The sequence below is a fragment of the Rattus rattus genome, chromosome X (assembly GCF_011064425.1).
Source record: "Rattus rattus isolate New Zealand chromosome X, Rrattus_CSIRO_v1, whole genome shotgun sequence".
Lineage (NCBI taxonomy): Eukaryota > Metazoa > Chordata > Mammalia > Rodentia > Muridae > Rattus > Rattus rattus.
In genome coordinates, this window is record NC_046172.1 from 27,529,047 (window position 1) to 27,548,403 (window position 19,357).

Sequence of the window (19,357 nt, forward strand, 5' to 3'; positions counted from 1 at the left end):
CATTTCCTTCTAAGCAAACAACCTTATACAAAATAGGAAAGCTGTGGAGATTGTATGTGGTTCAGAGGCCTACTTGTGTTAGGTTCTCTGCTCTGTTCCAGGGTATCCCTGAAACAGGAACTAAACAGCTACTCTGGTATATTCTCTATATCTATATCTATATATCATAGCACATATGTGGAAGTCAGAGGACAACTTCTTTTTTTACTTATATCTCATTCCTTTCTTTTTTCTTTTTTCAAAATTGGATATTTTTTTATTTACGTTTCAAATGTTATTCCTTTTCCCAGTTTCTCCTCCATAAACCCCCTATCCCTTGCCCATCCCCCTTCTTCTATAAGGGTGTTCCTTCTATAAGGGTGTTCCTTCTCCCCAACTACCCCTCCTTTTTGCCTCTTCGCCCTGACATTCCCCTGCACTGGGAGATACAGCCTTGGCAGGACCAAGGGCTTGTTTTGGTGCCCAACAAGGCCATCCCAGAGGACAACTTCTTTTTTTCTGTTGAGGCAGGGTTGCTTATTTCTGAGGTGTTGCATATCAAGGTAATTTAAGCCATATACCTCCAGCCAGTTTTCCTATAGGCTTACCTTAGGCTACTACTATATTTGGCTTTTAATGTAGGTTCTGTGGTCCAAACTCAAGTCATCAGGCTTGTATAGTGACTGCAGTTACACTCTGAGGCATCTTGCTAGTCCCTCATCTTTATTGTTTTTCACTGTCTCATGGTCATTTAGGTAGAGCTGTGGCTAGAGCAAGGTTCATGCCTTGAAGTTCATTTTCATTCTCTAAAGGCTTCTGAAATGCCCACTATTAGACTAAATCACACATGATTCTGATGAAGTAAGGTCTTTTTCCCTTGATATGATTGATGTTCCTGCTGTGCAACCTAGTGCCACGGTAGGCTGCTGCTGGCCCACTACTAGGTTTAATGGTAGCCAAGCTTAGGGGCTCCAACTAAAAGCTGCAGGGCACCCACCACATTCAGATCTAATAGAGCAGCAGGTATAAGTCTGTATTTAGCTTTCACCATGGAACATAGTGTGTGTGTAGCTATGGATACTTATTGATACTCATGCCCTTGGAAAATTACATTTAGTATAGTCAAATTTCCCTTCTGTCCATGAGGTTGGTTGCAGGCCTCGTTCTCTTTTTCTGGAATAATAGGAAAGCCAAATAGCAGAGGCAGTGGCCATTGATGGTTAGATAGCAATTGAACTTTCCTGGCTTTCGAGTTTTTTTTCTGAAGATCACCTTCCCCTTTTCTATAGATTTAATCAACCTACAGAGAATTCAGTTTATGATTAACAACAATATAGGGTAAAACATGTCATGAGAAGATTAATACGAGACTTATTATTTGAATAAGCCCTGCAAAAAACATTTGGTGACTTCCTTGGCCATGAGTGATTTAAAAATGTATGGCCCTTGAATTTTTCTTTGTGTTAGAGACTTGTTGCTCTTCCTACAGTATGTAAGATGGAAACATATATGAGAGTTCCATGCTTTATGTGTTCCTGAATTGTGGGTCTTGATGCTGAGATGGATAGCTGTCAAGGGACTTTGGGTGGGTGTGGGGGGTGTTGGAAATTGAATTCAGGTCTTCACATATTTTAAGCATATGCTCTAGTCATGAGATACATTCTAGCTCCAGAAGAAGAATAGGACCTAACTGCCAGCATATATTCTTAAATTAGACATGGGCTAAAATAATCTCATCATTATTTGGGGGTGTCTCTTTGTCCTTCAGTAATTTCATAACAAAAGCATTCTCTATCATAGAATTTTTTTCTACTGTCCAGTCATGGGTCTTTGCATGTATTGAAGCCATGGACTTCGTTTTAGTGGTAACTGCTTTATATGTCAGTGAATGATAATTAGTATAAGAAGAGGCTTCTCTAACCTTGTGGGAGGTAGTTGTTGGATAAATTAATTTTTCATTTCTACCTGTAGATGATCAGGTTCTGCTGATTATCTAGTCAGTTTCCAGGCTCCCTGTCTATCACACCATTTAGGTTTGTAATATCCTCTGTATGTACACACACACACACACACACACACACACACACACACACACACACACACACACACACACACAGACCTTGTCTTATTTTGTTTTAAGACATAGTCTTGTTGTATATCCCAGGCTGACCTCAAACTTGTGATCCTCCTGTATCCTCTGACTGACACCTGCCATATATACCACACTCAATAGAACTTTTCATATGTGGCTGAGTTTCATGCAGCCATACCATCTAGTTATTGTGGAGTTACAGCTAATTATGTCTCAATCAGTTGGATGAGTTATTAGAGGAGGCAGAGTGGAGATCTTTTTTTTCTTTTTTTTTTTTTTTGGGAGCTGGGACCTGACCAGGGGCTGCTTTGCTGGAGTCTTTTAAGAACAAAGAATAGGGGTTTGGGGATTTGGCGCTCAGTGGTGGCGCTTGCGCCTGTGGCGCCAAGGCCTGGGTTCAGTGCCCAGCTCGAAAAAAAAAGAATGAAATAATATCCACCAAAGTTCAGTTCAGCACTGCTCATGTAATTTAACTTTTAGCCTATAACACTGTAGTTTAAAAATGTATGCGGCTTGCTGACAGGAACCAGATATAGATCTCTCCTGAGAGACACAGCCAGAACATGTCAAATACAGAGACGAATGCCAGCAGCAAACCACTGAACTGAGAATTGGACCCCTGTTGGTGGAATTAGAGAAAGGACTGAAAGAGCTGAAGTGGCTTGCGACTCTCCATAGAAAAGCAGCAATACCAACCAACCAGAGCTTCCATGGGACTAAACAGCTACCCAAAGACTGCACATGTGACTGTACCCTGGGTCTCCAACTGCATATGTGCAATGAATAGCCTTGTTGGGGCAACAGTGGAAGGGGTAGCCCTTGGTACTGCCAAGGTTGGACCCACAGTGTAGGGGATTGTTGGTGGGGGGAGCAATGAGGGTTAGATGGGGAGGGAAACACTCATATAGAAGTGAATGGGAAAGTTTAGGGGGATAATGGACAGGAAACTGGGAAAGGGAATAACATTTGTAATGTAAATAAGAAATGCCCAACGTTTAAAAAAATGGAAAAAATACAGAACCTTTATATCAAAATAAGCCTTCATTATAACTGAAGTTGTGTAGATATTTACCGTATTCTATTAAAATATATTTCCTATCAATAATAAAAAATACATGCAACTGATTAAAATAATGTCTAAGTAAATGTGGAGTCAGATTATGATTGGATTTAGGAGCATCATTATGCAATATGTGTGGTCCATTGGTGCATTTGTATCTGTCTTTTTATGGAAAGGACTTAGGTTCTGTCTTCATAAATGTTCATAGTAGTTGATTGCTATCAGAGATAGGCTCACTGCTTCTATTGCTCTGTTCCATCCAGGACTCAGTTTCTTGCTTCTGTATTTGTTTGTCTGTTCTTTCTTTTTTTTTTTTTTTTTTTTTTTTTCGGAGCTGGAGACCGAACCCAGGGCCTTGTGTTTGCTAGGCAAGCGCTCTACCACTGAGCTAAATCCCCAACCCTGCTTGTCTGTTCTAAGAATGCCAGTAGGTCAGGTCAACTCTGCTGCTGAGCTTTGCTTTGTGTTGTATCATCTATGTCAAGGAATTTATTAATAATAATGAAATAGTAAAGTTGGCAACTTAATACTTTTTCTCCAATGAGTAAGTAGTTTTATTATCCTGATATTAATCATTACAAACATTGCATTCTAGGCCTTCTGCCAGGTGAGTCCTTTCCTTATATATTCTCCTTAAATCTTATGACTGGCCTGTGGGAATAGTATTGTTAGTATACTTATTTGAGTACAAGGAAGTAGATCAAAAGACGTGGTTGATTTGCCTAGGGTCCCATAGCTAATGAGTGGCAGTACTGGAATTCTACCCATACTCACAGCATGCCAGATTTGTGTGAAGTGGAAAACCAGGCAATTTTAGGCTCACAACCATTGATCCAGATCTTTAGGATAACCTGTGGGAAAACTTAGGCTCAGAACTTTGTGTAATGGGTGGGCTTGGAAGCTGAAGAATGAGAGTGGCTACTTTCCAGGGAAGGAATTCATTCCACATCCAGACCAGTTTCTCCATCGTTTTAGCCTCAAGGGCTTTCCAGACGTGAGACCTAGGCTTGGGAGACGTGACAGAGGCCATGCTCCCAAGACGGCCTGCTCTTGGAAGGTGGGGTCAAGTCTGGTCCTGTTTTATGTCCTATATCTACTACTCTGAGCCAGGCCTTTATGTGCATAGGTTGACTCAGTTGTGGATGAACAGACAGAACAAGGAGAGTGGTGAGAATGAGGAAGGGGAAGGAAGGAAGTTTTGCTGGATGGATATTTCGACTGAAGAAAAATAACAGGGAGATAGAAAAGAGGATGATAAGTGATAGATAGAATGAAATGTATGGATAAGGCATACATTTCCAAGTGTTGAGGGCTGAAGATATAGTGCAGTGGTAGAGTGAGCGCCTAGCCTGGGCAAGGTCCTGAATTTAATTCCCAGCACCACAAGAGAAATTCCAATCTTTGTTCAAGTATTTTATTGAAACATACCACTTCTTGCTGTTTTCTGTATCCTCTCCTGGCATTACAAATCTCACCCATAAGTTTTTTTTAATAAACATATTTGACCACTAATCTGAGGATGCTGAGAATAAATGAACAAACTTTGGTTGTCCTCCCAATGACGAATTATCCAATCTCATGTATTACTCAAGCCTGCTGCTTAGTTGGGGGTAGGGGTCTCCTCCCCTGCACAGGATCCTTCTGGAGCAAAGGCAGACATCCATTAACCAGGTCTCAGGTCTTTCTGTTTCCTGAAATGAAGGAAAGTTTCATGGAGTCTTTGCTCTTCTGTGCCTAAACTCATAACAACTGTTTCTAACCTTGATGTATTGAGAACTTTTAAAGGATATTGAGTCTCATGTGGAATGGCTCTAATTTTAATTTTTAAAGCAAGTTGACGAATGTCAAATACTCACACCACCTACAAACTGGATGAGGCCCAGGCTATTATGAGTGAACTCCGTACTATTAAGAAAGCCATTTGTACAGGAGAGAAGGAGCGACGGGATCTGATGCAGGTAAAGCTAAGGCTGCCTCCTGAAGACTCTGCCAGCCTACCTTTCTGTCATTTTTATTATATGCTATATATTTGCTGTATACATATCTCATAAGGACTGTATATGTGCATTTGGTTAATTTTGCCTGATAAATATATGATATAAGATATTATTTTATATAAACTCAAGATGATCATGTCTTCTAAAAACCATTGTTTTAGATTCTGGAGCCAACTATCAGCTGAGCTCTGTTTATGTCCCTACAGTTCTGATGCTTCAACAGTGCCAAAAGTGAATGGGTCCCAAAGCCTAAAGAAATAGAAAACAATTCTATTTCTCTCGACTTCACAAACAAGCTCCATGTGCAAAAAGACATGATTTTCTGTAATTTTTGGCATACTATCACCCACAGGAGATTACTTTTGACCATGTAGCACAGTGGGTGAAAAATCAGGTTATAAAAGTCTGGTCTGGGAGATGTTTTCATCTCTGGATTAGCTATAAAAATGTGAGGTGACATGCATCTTTATCAGACCCAGTTACTAATTAGGCATTTGGGATAGAAATGCTGTTTTAACTTAAGAAGCACAAACATTAAAAAAAAACAATAAAAATGGCTTCATAACTATTCTCTATTTCAGGTTTCTATTACCAGAAGGATCTAGTTTTTCATTTACTTAAATGACTAACAATTTTATTTAAAGCATGTGCATTGAAAAAGATTCTTTTAGAAAAATCTAATGCTAATTGGTAGTAGGGTGGGGAATCTCTCTAGTCATAGGCTGTAAACCTCCATGAATCAGAAAAAAAGACCAAAAAACCAAAACCAGCTACTTCTAAGAGAAATAAGCTATGCCATCTCCACTCACAGAACTTGTCTTACTCTTTTCCAGAGTCTGGCCAAGCTTACTGACAGCTTCAAGAATAGCTGCTCTATTGTGGACACTCTACCAGATTTCTCTCACAGCACAGGTTCACTTGGTAACTCTGGTGCCTCTCAGCAGTTTTGTGATGCTGGCTCTCAGACCGACACTGTAGGAGAGGTATGCTCATCCAGGGCAGAGACATGAACGTGCTCAGAGGGGAGTCACTGACTTTGGTGGTGTTGTCACACATTTAACTTTTAATTTCTACTTTAGAGATATTTTAGTTGATGTGTGAGTAAATTTGAATGTCACATTTATCAATTTAACTATAATGGTACAATGGTATAGAATGCATGTTGTCTTGTGATTAGGAGTCTTAAAAATGACAGCTGCCTTGAGAGCAGTAAACCTAAGTCTTTTTTTTTAATATCCATGACATTTTAGAGCATGGCTTAGCAAATTATTTCTGTGAAGAATCAGAGAATGAATATTTCAGGCTTTGAAAACTAGGTAGTCGTATCCTTGAATGTTCTCATTATACTACAAGAGTGTCTTGGGTGAAACCTAAGAAAATGGGCTTTTTGGGTGTCAATAAAACTTTACAAAACCAGGCAAACAAAAATCAGGCAGTGGACTGGACCTGGTTCCAGGATCAGATTGCTGATCTCTGGTTTGCGCTATGATTTTTAAAGCTTTAGGAATATACATTGTTGGCATTTCTTGTTCTACTAAAAGAATATTAAGAAACTGATTTTCTTTGAAGTTTGAAACAATTTTAGCATGCTTTACCTTGACAGTCAGAAAAGTATCAAATTAGGCACAAAGACCAAATTGGAAAGTAATCATTTGAAACTGGGTAGTTAATAATCCAAGACTTACTGTTGTAATTTCATTGGATGAAGTTAGAAATTAATTTGCTATCAAATGGAGAGCAGTTTGGAGGGATTCTTTTGTTTTAGGGTCATTATGTAAACATAAACTATTAGTGAAACTTGTAATAACCCTAACACTAAATAAAAGAAAGCTTACAAGAGAAAAACAAACAGTTTGTGGGGAAAAATAACAGTTTTAGTTATTTGGTAGTTTGAATGTTTGAAAAATAGTACCTTTCGAGGAAAAGTATAATATAAATTATGAAATGATTAGGTGTCCTGGAAATAATTTGTTTTCTATTTTTATTTTCATTATTGCTGAAAATATATTAGACATTTTTGAAGAAGCATATTTTATTTAAAAAGCATTGTTACCACTTGTAATACACAGACAAGAGTCTATGAGCTAAAAACTTGCTGATTTTGCCTAACGGTTTTGGAATGGAGTAAGGAAGCAAGCACAAGACTCGTTGACTTCTGGAAATGACTTTTTTTTCTTCTTATCCTAAAGTTGATTTAGAATTTATAGCTCTTAATTAGTTTGAGTAAAACAGATAAGATCAAAGCTCTCTAATGATTTCAGTAAGCCATTCTAAAAATGTCAGGCTAGGGGTAGTAACTGGTTCTGCCATTCCAGCTGTAAAATGTCATGGTTTATAAGCCCCTGAAGTATACTGGGGTTGGCCCTAGGATGGCAGCTTTATAGCTGTTATCTTAGTTTAACTAGTTTTTTGTTTTGTGTGGATTTTGTTACCTTTAATATAATTGGTATGAAAAAATTTAAGCCCAACTACTAATAGTATTCCTAGCATTTATAGTGCAACTTGTAGGTAATCCTTCCCAGTCCAGATATTGCCTTCTCCTCCCCCTTTTTAATACCTTGAGTCTTGGGAGGTATTGTTTATCCCCTTCTTTAGGAAATTAGTCTGTCTAATGTAGGCCTTGGGATTTAAGAGTACAACATCTAATTTTGTCACTGTATTCATAGAATTGGTTGCTTAAACCCCTTGGAATACCAGAATCCATTAATGATTATGCCCCATATGTCAGATGGCATGCTATTTGCACAAATCCCCATATACTTCCTGCTGTTAATTGCAAATCACCTCTAGATGATTAATAATACCTGATGTAATACAGGTAGTTATTATATTATTATACTTTATGGAATAATGACAAGGGAAAATGTCTCTTCATATACAATACAGATACAACCATTGTGGACTTAACTATATTTTTGAACCATGGTTGGCTGAATCTATAACATGGAACACACAAATATGGAGGGTTGACCATGTTTTGTATTAACTGAAGAATTGGAGAATGTACAGTACAAAGCAGGAGTGGATGTTTTGCCTTCAAGTCAGTTTACAATAGTTGCCTAGTTAATTGGAATGCAATTCATTTTTATTCATTGCAGTGAGTGATGTAATAGATGAATATATTAATATATACTCACATATACACATAGATATATATCATATATATCATGAGATATATAGTCCTTGTTTTGAAAGCAAAAATAATAACAGTTTTAGGAGCCAGCAGTTGTTCCAGCCTGCCTTTTAGCCTTCAGCAGTCAGGGGTAGCAGCACAGTATTACTTCTAGTATTCCTCCTAGACCTTTGAAAAATACAAAAACACACTGTAAATGATACTGTGTTCTTTTCCCAAAAGTTTAAGTGTGAATTTTCTATTTTAAAAACGTGTTTTTAATATTTGTTCTCTTTCCTTTTTTGTTCCTTGTGTTCTGGAAAGTTTCTCTTTGATGATAAAACAAGACTTGTAGACCGTGTCAGACTTAACTGGCAATATGAAGAAGCCCGAAAAAGGTAGGAAGTGCACGTTTACACTTTGGCCTTCTGCTTGCTTGCTTTCTTCCATAGAAACAGGATGAGCATGTCTCTAGTATGTGACTGCCCATATTTTACCAGAAAGCAAATTCTGATAAAACAGAAATGTCCTTTATTCTTTGAATTTTCTTAATATACCTGGTAAGCTTTCAAGTGCCCTTAAAATGTGAAATTCTCAGTACTGAAAGTTAAAATGATGTGAAGCCTTTAGAGACTTCTTCAGGTTTCTCTGTCATATCAATCCCCTCCCTGCCCTCCCTTTCTTCCATCCTATAAGTAGCATCCATCTACCAGGCCAGTGAAATGTAATAGATGCCTTTTCACATGCAAGATCCCTTAGACTGATACAGTAAATCATTCATCTTACCACCAAAAGCAGTTTGGTACTGATATATATTACAGTTCATTTGTTAGAGACAAGTAACATCATTTATGTTGATATATATTGTATTTTACCTACCTTCTACAAACTTCACATTTGTCTTTTCTCTTTCCATCACTCACTCCAGTCTTTATCACAGGACATTTGCCAAATCCTTGCAAAGTACAGTATTTTTGCCTCTGTGAGTTTAGTGTGTTGTCTTCCTCAAGTGTTCATGTTCTCAATTTTTAATATTTGAGTGGTTTACATGGCCTCTTCTTAGAGACATTTTCTCTATTATGCCTTATGGAAAGAGTCTGAAAACCAAATCATTTTAAAATTTGTTTCAGAAAACCATGAAACATAGATTTTTGTTTTTATTTTATTTTTATGTGCAGTGCTGAGGATAGAACCCAGGCATCACACATGTTAAGCATGTGACCTAGCACTGAGTTAAATCCCAGCTGCCCTATTACCTTTTATTTTCATTAGAGTCTCCCTCATTGGCAAGTTTGGCCTTGAACTCATGCTATCCCAGAGAAGTCTTAACTTATGATCTTCTTTTATCTGCCTCAGCTAGAGTGATAGGCCTGTCCCACATGTCCCAGACTAAAGAATAGCTTTAAAAACACTTTATTCAGTTGTAGATTGCATATTATCTTAATATCTTGGGCAGAAGAAGAACAGAATACCAGACAGGATGAGGAACTTCTGAGAAGCTTGGCATTTGGACCAATGTTCATTGAGATTTAGAAAGCCACCTTTATGAAACTATAACATTAATAGAAAAGCAAACCATCTAACTTCCTTCTATGGTGGTAACCTAAACCAAAACCTACTTCTGTTTACTGGGATGCATCACAGCAGCTCTCCTAGGACTTTTCAGGGTGGACTTGTGGTTGGCATTGAACTTCCCAAGTTCATTGGCCAGTGCTGGTTACCTCCCTGGTCATATGCTTCATTTTGCATGCATTCTTTCATGGTGGCTTTGGGTGCTTGTGGGGGCGATTGTTTCTTCTGACCAGTCCTCTACTTCTTCGCTCCTATTTTGAAGTGGGATTGCCAAGTGTGGGTGCTGGAATTTGCTGTGTTGTATTCAACACAGAAAATAGATTATTGCTACACTTACAACCATAATTGTTATGTGTTGCTGTGACATTTACCAAACATAGCAAGTGACTTCTTTGTTCTAGAAATGGTGTCAGTACATACCAAGTCACCTTTTAAATATTGAAGTACATTTGGGCAAAACATTGAGGATTTAAGATTATTCAATGGGCAGGCACTACATTAAATCATTACATTTGCACCAAAGTATGATGTTATAGTTGCTAGAACCTTTTTAAGATGTTTACTGTAACTACTTAGAAGAATCCAATACCAGCATTTCTGCATTAGCAGGAGAGTAGAGCCTTCTTAGAAATGAAAAACAAACAGGACTCCACAGGTATGATAAGGTTAGGTATCGCAAGATGGGGAGAGATGTTCTTAAATGATCTAAGGAGGCTTACTTCCATGATCCTTGTGACATACTCTGGATGGTCAGAGTGAGAGAATGCATAATGATTGGAAGTAGAAATCAGCTACAAACTGGAGGAAGCAATAAGATGTATTTGTTTCTAGAGGTTCTAGAAAGAACATAGCTCTGCTGACCTGTGGAACTATGGTCAAATAGTAGTGTTGTTTTAAGCAATCATGGCTGTGGATCAGTTTGTTTGTTTTTATACTAGGAAATAAAATATTTTAATTCAGTCCTTTTGGATATTGCTTGCTACCACTGATAAAAGCATATCTTTTAACTTAGTCTTCTTATTAAAATGCTAAGAATTTCCAGAAATTCTCTCATGTATACTGTCAGACATCATGTTTTGTCAACTATCTGGACATCCCTTAGCCTAGTCACCTTCACACATACTAAGTGACCATTATACATATCCACTGCAAACATATATGTTTCATATATTTCATATATGAGTGGTCAGAAGAAACAATCATCCCCATAAGCACCCAAAGCTACCATGAAAGAATGCGTGCAAAATGAAGCATATGACCAGGGAGGTAACCAGCACTGGCCAATGAACTTGGGAAGTTCAATGCCAACCACAAGTCCACCCTGAAAAGTCCTAGGAGAGCTGCTGTGATGTATCCCAGTAAACAGAAATAGGTTTTGATTTAGGTTACCACCATAGAAGGAAGTTAGATGGTTTGCTTTTCTATTAATGTTACAGTTTCATAAAGCTGATTTTCTAGGTGAATTACTTTTGTCAGGTCTACGAAAAGGAGAAAGTGATGTTTTTACATATTTTGAGAAAGTCTTTCCTTCAGTGCCTAGAGCTGAAGTTGTTTTAAAAAATAAAAGATTATCAAAACTGTAGATTTCTGGATAGTGAAGGGCTATGTGTATGCTAAGATTTACAAGAAGTGTCTAGGAGTAGAACTTGTAATTCCAAGTGATAGTGTGAGAATTCTGGAGAATTATCTGGCCGCACTACCACTGTCAGACAAACCTGTTTCGTATTTCAATTCTGAGTTATATGAAGTATCCCAAGAGGGCTACTCTTACCTTTCCTTCCCTCCTGTAATGACTCCTTGTTTTCCCTAAGGCAAGACATTATTAGAGGGATATTTTCCATTATTTTAATTTTTTGAATATTTTGAAATTAGAATAACGAAAGTCTTCTTGAAGCTTAATCCGGATGATTTAGATGGCTCCATATTTTTTAACCTAAGAGCACTTGTTCCAGAACTGTGCACAATTTGTAGCCGTTCCCATGGAAACATTCAGCTGAGATAGGAACAAAACATGTGGTTAGTCCAGTTCCTGTGTCTTCAGTCTTGCTGTCAGGGTTGTTCCTGGTGTTCATCTATTGTCAGGATCCAGTGATTCCAGTTGAGTTTGATTATTCACTTGGATTTACCACTTCTTTTCTCAAGTGACTTTGCACATGAGCTTTGACAAGTAAAGAAAAGCATATTTGCTATTGTAGCTCCATCTTTTTCATTTGGGCAAAGTTAAGGAGGTGAACTTGCTGCTTTTCATTTTAGAAAGTATCTCCCTAAGAGCTCTCCTTCTCAAGGGGAGAAAATGTTAAAGAGGGCAGATGAGGGATGGTAGTATATTGACAGGTACTTCTTGTACCATGTGTTCTAGATGGAGAATTTTCCAGGTAGAGGTTAGTGAAATGCACACTAGCCTGTCAACATTCATTCTGTTGAGGAGATGTTGTCATATTTGCAACTTAGATCTCAGCTGAGATTTTCTTTGACCTTTCTTTCGTAAAAGTAAACATTCACAAGAAGAAAACTAAGTAAAAAATACGTGAGCTATCAGGGCCTGGAACTGAAATATGAAGACACAAGTTTCTAAGTTGCCATTATGGCAGTAGGATATGTTATGGCTTGTCACCATCAAAAATGGACAATAGATTTCCTGAAATTGTTTACTATTCCAAAAAGCCACAAGATTTTAAGAACATGGAAAATTATACAGCAGATTGAAGATTTTAGGTATAATTTGGGGTTACTCTTGATGTGCTTCCAATGTTTTTAACATTAAAAATACACTATTCTTAGAAATTGCAAACAATTGAAAAATTTCCTGTTAACTGTGAAGATCTGAGTAGTTTCTTCAGCCTACACAGAGATTTCCATTCATGGTTTAATATGCTTTGGTTATGACAGAAAAAACCACTTGATCAGATATCAGAAGTGAGCCATAGTTCAAATTTTATTTTCTGCATTAGACCTTCTCAGGGAACAGAATTTAAAAATCACTTAAATAAATATGAAACCTAAAGTGAGATTTTGCTTTCATTTCTTTACTCTCAGGACATGAAGAAACACATGTTTTAAAGCTCTTAAAGGCATTTGTGTAAGATTATATGTATGCCATAAGATGTTTTACCTGTCAAAAAAAGAAACAATAAAGCATATAGTAGATTTGTACAATAAAGGAAGAAGATCCCTTCGAAAGTGTAACATATTTAATTTAAAGTGGCCCTTAGGGTTGTTTAAAAGTGAATTTGGAAAACGTGTGTGTGTGTGGGAGGAGTGGGAGTTCCGTAAACTTTCAACATGATCTTGCTTCTCAAGCACTTAATTTCATTGAAATGACACTTCTAAGAAAAGCCTTTCTGGACATTGTTTTTCTACAATGGAATGATGGCTCTTCTTGGGCCTTCAAAAAGTGAATCAACTATTTAGCATGGATCTAGAAGGCATATCAGTGTTTTCCTTCAGGCATGAACTCTACTTCCTCAAGGAACCTCCAGTAGTATAGATGCTCCCTGCATGTGACTCTATTCCAGGCTCTTAGCCCAACAGAGAAGGCATGCTACCGTAAGGCCAGGGAACTGTGCTAATAGTTGTTGGGAGAATCCTTTCTTCTGGTGCTTTTTGGCTTCTAGAAGAGACAGACCACAGACAGATATGCTTCTTTTGATTTGGCTGAAAGGGCTGAGAAGTCAACATCCAGAGTGTGGTCACAAAGAAGGTTATTGCCTTTTCCAATATGTCAGTATTCTAGATTCGGAGGTATCTTGAAAAGCAGCTTACAAGCATCTTCATTGTTGTGAAGTTGAAATTAACAAAGAAATATTCTTAAGCATGGAAATGCTTGCCTAGTTTTCAGCATACCCCAAACAACTTTTCCAGATGGGTCACAAGAAATCGTCCCTCATCCGGATCTTGTTTCTGCTAGAGAGGTTGGCCCTTCCTAGCACATTTTTCCTGTGAGCTATAGTTATAGTACATGGTTTAACTTTGGCTGTTCTACTGTTTTAGTATGCTTGAGGTGAGCAGGCTCTTTGGAAAAGTTCCCTGTGCTTCTCCTCTTTCCTATAAGTCTTTTTGGCACATTGATTTTTTTCTAGATAGCATGAATCCCTTGAGATTTTCCTGGGAAGGATAGAATTATCTGGAACTGAATTTTCTGCCACCGTCAGCCAGTTGAATTCTTGTAGATACCACTAACATAGAGCTGCCAGGCTTAATGGAGTCTTGTATTTAAACCATACGAAATTCAGTTTGCTCAGGGTTTGGAGGTACGGTGTATAGTTTACTGATGATGAGTGGTTACTTAGCATGTATGCTATCCAGGAGATGGTTCTGGTAAAACACACATATACAGGGAGGGGCGGGGATCGAGGAAGAGAGGGGGAGAGGGAGAGGGAGAAGAGTGCACATCTATACACACAAACACACATACACACACACACACAAATACCACTGAAAACTCAAAAGGAGTGCTTTTGAGAATGTGCCTGTATTATACGTGTGACAGATGTGACTATTTTTTGGGTAGCTTAGCTAAGCTTTCCAAAGAAGCAGATAAAATGAAATAAAAATCTGCTATGAAGACATAGTCAATTTTCTCACTACTCTTCAAGTCTTTTATATTTAGTTTTTAAATTTGTCTTAGCTTATAGTAGATTTTTCTAGAAATTTTATTGGGTATAATGTCTGATTTGGCAATGAATTATTTATGGTCCTGCTCAGAGTGTGTTTTCATTGAGCTTCAGTTATATATTACAGCTATAAATTTTAATTCCACTAATTAGACTTCGGTGGATATTTAAGCCCTGTTTAGTTGCCTCTGACATTACTTTTTTAATGATATGATTTGGCATCATTTCCCAAATATTAGCTTTAAGTTAGAAAACAACTTAGCTAATAAAGCTACCGATGCACAAGTAGTGTTTCTTTACCTTCCTGGAGAACTAGGCAAGAGTAAAATACATACATTTAAGCTTTAGCTTGCAGACCCTTTTCCTCCTAGGACTATAGGTTTCAGGTTGATTCTATATGGAGGGAATGAGTCTTGTCTAATTCTCCATCCTTGGTGAGTTCCTGTGTATATTATCTAGATTAGACAGAACGTTATTTGATACAGGGTTAGGCTACAGTTTATTTAATGCATTTGGTAACTCCAGTCAATTGGTGGTATCTAAGTGGAGCTCAGGTTTGAGAAAGATTATGAGGGTTGGACCCAGCAGACAAGAAGCCAGACACAGTTAATGCCATGTGTCCTGGGCACAGGAGGTAGGCAGTCTCATGTGTGCTCCTGCCCTGCATCTGCCATTCCCATATTAGTGAAAAACAACATCCTGTCAGTCCCTGATGTTACTCCCTAAAGGTCATTTAGCACCTTCCAGACTGGGCAGAGTTGCAGAGGAGGAAGCTCTGAGAGTCCTGGCTGTTCAACTTGAGTGAGCAGCAGAAGTGCCCAGAGGACTTGCCAAGACCCCAACCTCATGGCGTAGGAGTCAGAAGATCTGAGCTTGGGCCTGATGCCTTTCTAACCACTCCCAGGTGATCCTGAGGCGCCAGTCCTGAGGCTCTACTTTTATAATCATTGCCTTAAGGCTGTGTGGTGCCTTGACACTTACATGTTTGTACAGATTTCTGTCATCTCAAAGAAATATTTGGACTTCATTTTTAGGCATGCGTGCCAAACTTCATACTCCCCAGCACTGGGTTCACATTGGGTCTGGCATTCCTAGTTTTGTCTTAAAGAAACCTTATCTAAAACATACTGCTCACGCTTTTAAGTATGTTTTCAAAACATGAGCTCTGTCTATTTCATTTAATCTGAATTCAACACCACTTCAGGGCACAAGTGATGAAGTCTGTTTGCCAGGCAAGCACTTGGAAATTTAGGGTCATAGAAGTGTTCAAGCACTCAGCTTTTGTTGAGTATTTGCCCCCTCCTTAAGGCCCTTTTCAATTCCACCTGGCCAAGGGCTTTGGGGCAGGAAGGAACAGATGTGGAGCCTGGGGCCCCAGAGCTGTTCTTTTCAGAAACATTTTTAATGGATGCATTTTCCTCCTATTATTTTCTCAGTCTGTCTGTTAGTGCTTACCCCTGGATGAGGGGGCAGAAATGCAGAGGAGTCTCTTGGATGAACAGTTTAGATACCATGATGGTGGAGAAGGGAGCCATGAGCTTTCTCTCTGGGGCGATATCATGAAAGGAACAGAGTGCAGACTTGTTGAGGAGTAGTAGCTGTTTTTGTCAATTCTTTGAAACAAGTACAAAATAATTATTGTCACCTCACAGCTCAGATGAGAGATTACAAAGGACTTCTGCAGTGTTTTCATGACCCCTCATTTCCAAATGCTATTAAGTTGAAGCTCGGAGCAATTATCTTACCATTTATTTAACCGAGTGAATTTATAGAGTTGAAGATAGCGAAGAAAATGTGCCCACACCAGGTTTTCTGTTCATTTCTCCCTGCCTCTCTTTCTTTCTCAGAGTCTCCAATATTCAGCAGCAGCTGGCTCAGCTGGCTAACGAGTCATGGCCAGGCATGGCGGAGGCCGACAGGGACCGGCTGCAGCTCATCAAAGAAAAGGAGGCCCTGCTGCAGGAGCTGCAGCTTATTATTCAGCAGCGGAGGTCAGCAGAAGATGTGGTTCGGCTGGAAGAGGAAAGGAGGCGCCTGGAGGATGAGATTCAGCGTGCTAGGGCCACATCTGCACAGGGTGCCACAGAAAGGTGTGTGGCTTTCCAAGACTTTGGGAGCAGAGGGTACTTCGTCTAGAAATGAACCAACTAGAAATACTAAGTGAATGCCTTGTATATCGTGTGAGGGTATTCTTAATTGGTACAAGTTGAACAGTCCTTGTGTAAAAGCGCTTGAGCCCAGAAATGTCTTGAATTTTCCTGTGTTTTATCTAAAACCTTTTTATTACGTTTAATTTGTTTGGTATATGTCTGTATATGAATGAATATGAGTGTGTACCACAATTCTAGTATGAAGATTCCAGGCAGGCAGCAGTCTGCTCTATCATAATGTGGGTCTCTGGGATCGACCCCATGTCACCAAGCTTAGCAGCAGATGCCATTTTACCTGCTTGACCATCTCAGTTATCCTAGATTATTTTTTTTTACATGTTAGGTTAACCTTTTAATCAAATACAGCCCCTAGAATCCTTTTTCTTCTTTTTTCTTTTCTCCTCTCCTTCCTTTCTTTCCTTTGTTTCTTTCTTCCTTCATTGTTTGCAACAGGGTCTTATGTACCTAGACTGACCTCCAACTTGCTGTTATAGCTAGTGGTAGCCTTGTGTTACTGATCCTCCCGTATCTACCTCTCAGGTCCTGGGATCACAGGCATGTGCTTTCTTTTGGGGCTAGAAGTTTGGTATAGTTTTGGATTTTAAATTTTTGAGTATTTTTGTAGATGCACTATTCTGAAAAATCTAAAATCTGAAATGCTCCAAAATCCCAAATCTTCACATCATATTTAGGTAACTAAAACAGCTTGAGATTCTATATCAATTCAGACTTGGGACTCCTAAATGAGGCATGTTCTACTTCCCCTGAGAACAGTGACTGCCTGGCATGTTTCCTTACTATGTGCGAAGTGGGATCATGTGCCTTCTGTGCCATAAGAGGAGCCAGCTGCTTTCAAAGGCTCCTGATACCTACTCAGAACTGGGACATGGAAGCCAGGTGCAGTGTCTCACACCCCTAATCTTAGCACTGAGCCTTGAGAGGATCACCTTGGGTTCAAAACCAGTTTAGGATATACAGTGAGTTTCAGAGATTGAGAGCGGGCTACGAAGTGGCATCTTATTTGCAGAAAAAAGAGAAACAGACATAAAGTGATTGAGGAAAGCAATAGAGAATGAAGGACAAGCATCATTTATACTGTTTCCTGTCTGATGTGGGTGCTTGGTGCTTCTGCCTATGTTTACAGAGCAGTGCCTGTGAGGGATTGGAGGCAATTTGGGGGAGGGGGCAGGTGGTGCTCTAGCTCCAGAACAGGGAGCCTCTGTTGCCTAGGGGAACTGCTCCTTGTAGCATTGTGGGTATCTCCCTACTGCTTTTATCTCTGACTTTGATTTCTAGCCAGGGAAGCCAGCTCTTTCTTTTGCAGTAGGAAGTCGGCAGCCTTTGTGAGTCCCTTTCTGAACGTGCCTTTCCTCAGTTACTCTTGAGACGCTTTCAAGCACAAGACACGTGAAGCCTCTGTCTTTTGTATTCTCTGATGCCAAGTTGTTCAGCCTTTCATCATGTGCCACGTCTCCTGGTTTCCATTTGCTGAATACAATTGCGGAGTGTGCTGAAGGCTGGGTCTGCTTTCCACATTTAACAGCTGTCAGTGCTTTATCTGTGGCTATCTGCCGAGCTTTGGGGACCCTCTCCTTTTGTTAATACATTGGCTTACTCAAATTCAGCATATTTGCATGACCTTAAATTTTATCTCTCTGAGCATTGTCTATGTAGAGTTTAAGTAATAGGAATTACTTGACCTGTGCAAATACATATAGTGACAATATCATTGTGACTTCTTTTACATTTTATTTTAATTTATTTTTGGTTGTTTCTTTGTTTTGAGACAGGGTCTCATTATGTAGCTCTGGCTATCCTGGAACTCCTTATATAGACTAGTCTGGTCTCAAACTCACAAGAGATCCACCTGCCTCTGAATGCTGGGATGTACCACTCTAACCCATTTTCATTGTGACTTCTGATTGTTCTTTGTGTTGCCTAGCAATCTTGATGTTTGGATGCTTATTGATACTCTTTAGGGTAGATGAATGGTGGCTTGGAGGCTCATGGCAGCATTGAAAGGAAGTGGTAGTATTCAGAGAGTTTAGCTTAGCTTAGTAGTGAGCAGAATGATTCCTGAGATGATAGCATGACCTACCATTACACTCTAAAACTAAAGTACAGTCTGAATCTCAAAAGGCAGAATGTAACTGACCTTTCCTTTTGTGCTCTTGGGCTTGGTGCTTTCTGAGTTATACTTCAGCTTTTCTTCTACCTTGGTATTCTCTTTTGTATGTTGTGGATAGGATGAGGGTCCACAGTTCCTGCTGTTCTCTGTTCAGCAGGGTGGATTTCATCTAGGAACGGTGCCTGCCTCGTCAGAACTCCCATCTATGCACTTTTGACTCTAGTTGCCCTCCTCATGTGAAGTTCAACATTGCCAGTGCTGTGGACATAGGATTCACTTCATATCTGTAGAACTCTCTGGGGACAGTGTTAGCTCCAGTACCTGAGTCTAAGGAATAAGACAACAAAGCTGGAGTACTTTTTACCACGAGTCTCTAGTGGGACCATACTGGGTAGTCAGTTTTGGGGAAAAGAGACCTCAATAAGAGCTGAATAGATCCAAGTGAATTTCCTAAATCTGTGCAAAATGACCTTGGTTACTGGAAAACATATATGTGTGATAATTATCTTTCTCCTTTGTACTTTAAAGCTACTGAGTATGAGATGAGACCAAACACTTCAAAGGGTTCTCACAACTGTTGACACTCTGCTAAGTGGATGCTGGTCACATTTCTCGATGTCACTTCCACTAGTTTAAGTGTGGGGTCCCAGGATA

At 39.1% G+C, this 19,357-nt stretch overlaps 1 protein-coding gene across 1 annotated transcript in view; it reads left to right on the plus strand.

Moving 5' to 3' along the window:
- Positions 1–19,357, plus strand: part of Wwc3 (WWC family member 3) — a 109,809-nt gene that overhangs the window by 64,470 nt on the left and 25,982 nt on the right. The window contains 4 exon segments of the mRNA XM_032889333.1: positions 4,966–5,089; positions 5,962–6,111; positions 8,565–8,638; positions 16,273–16,515. Of these exon segments, the coding sequence (XP_032745224.1) occupies positions 4,966–5,089; positions 5,962–6,111; positions 8,565–8,638; positions 16,273–16,515 (591 nt within the window).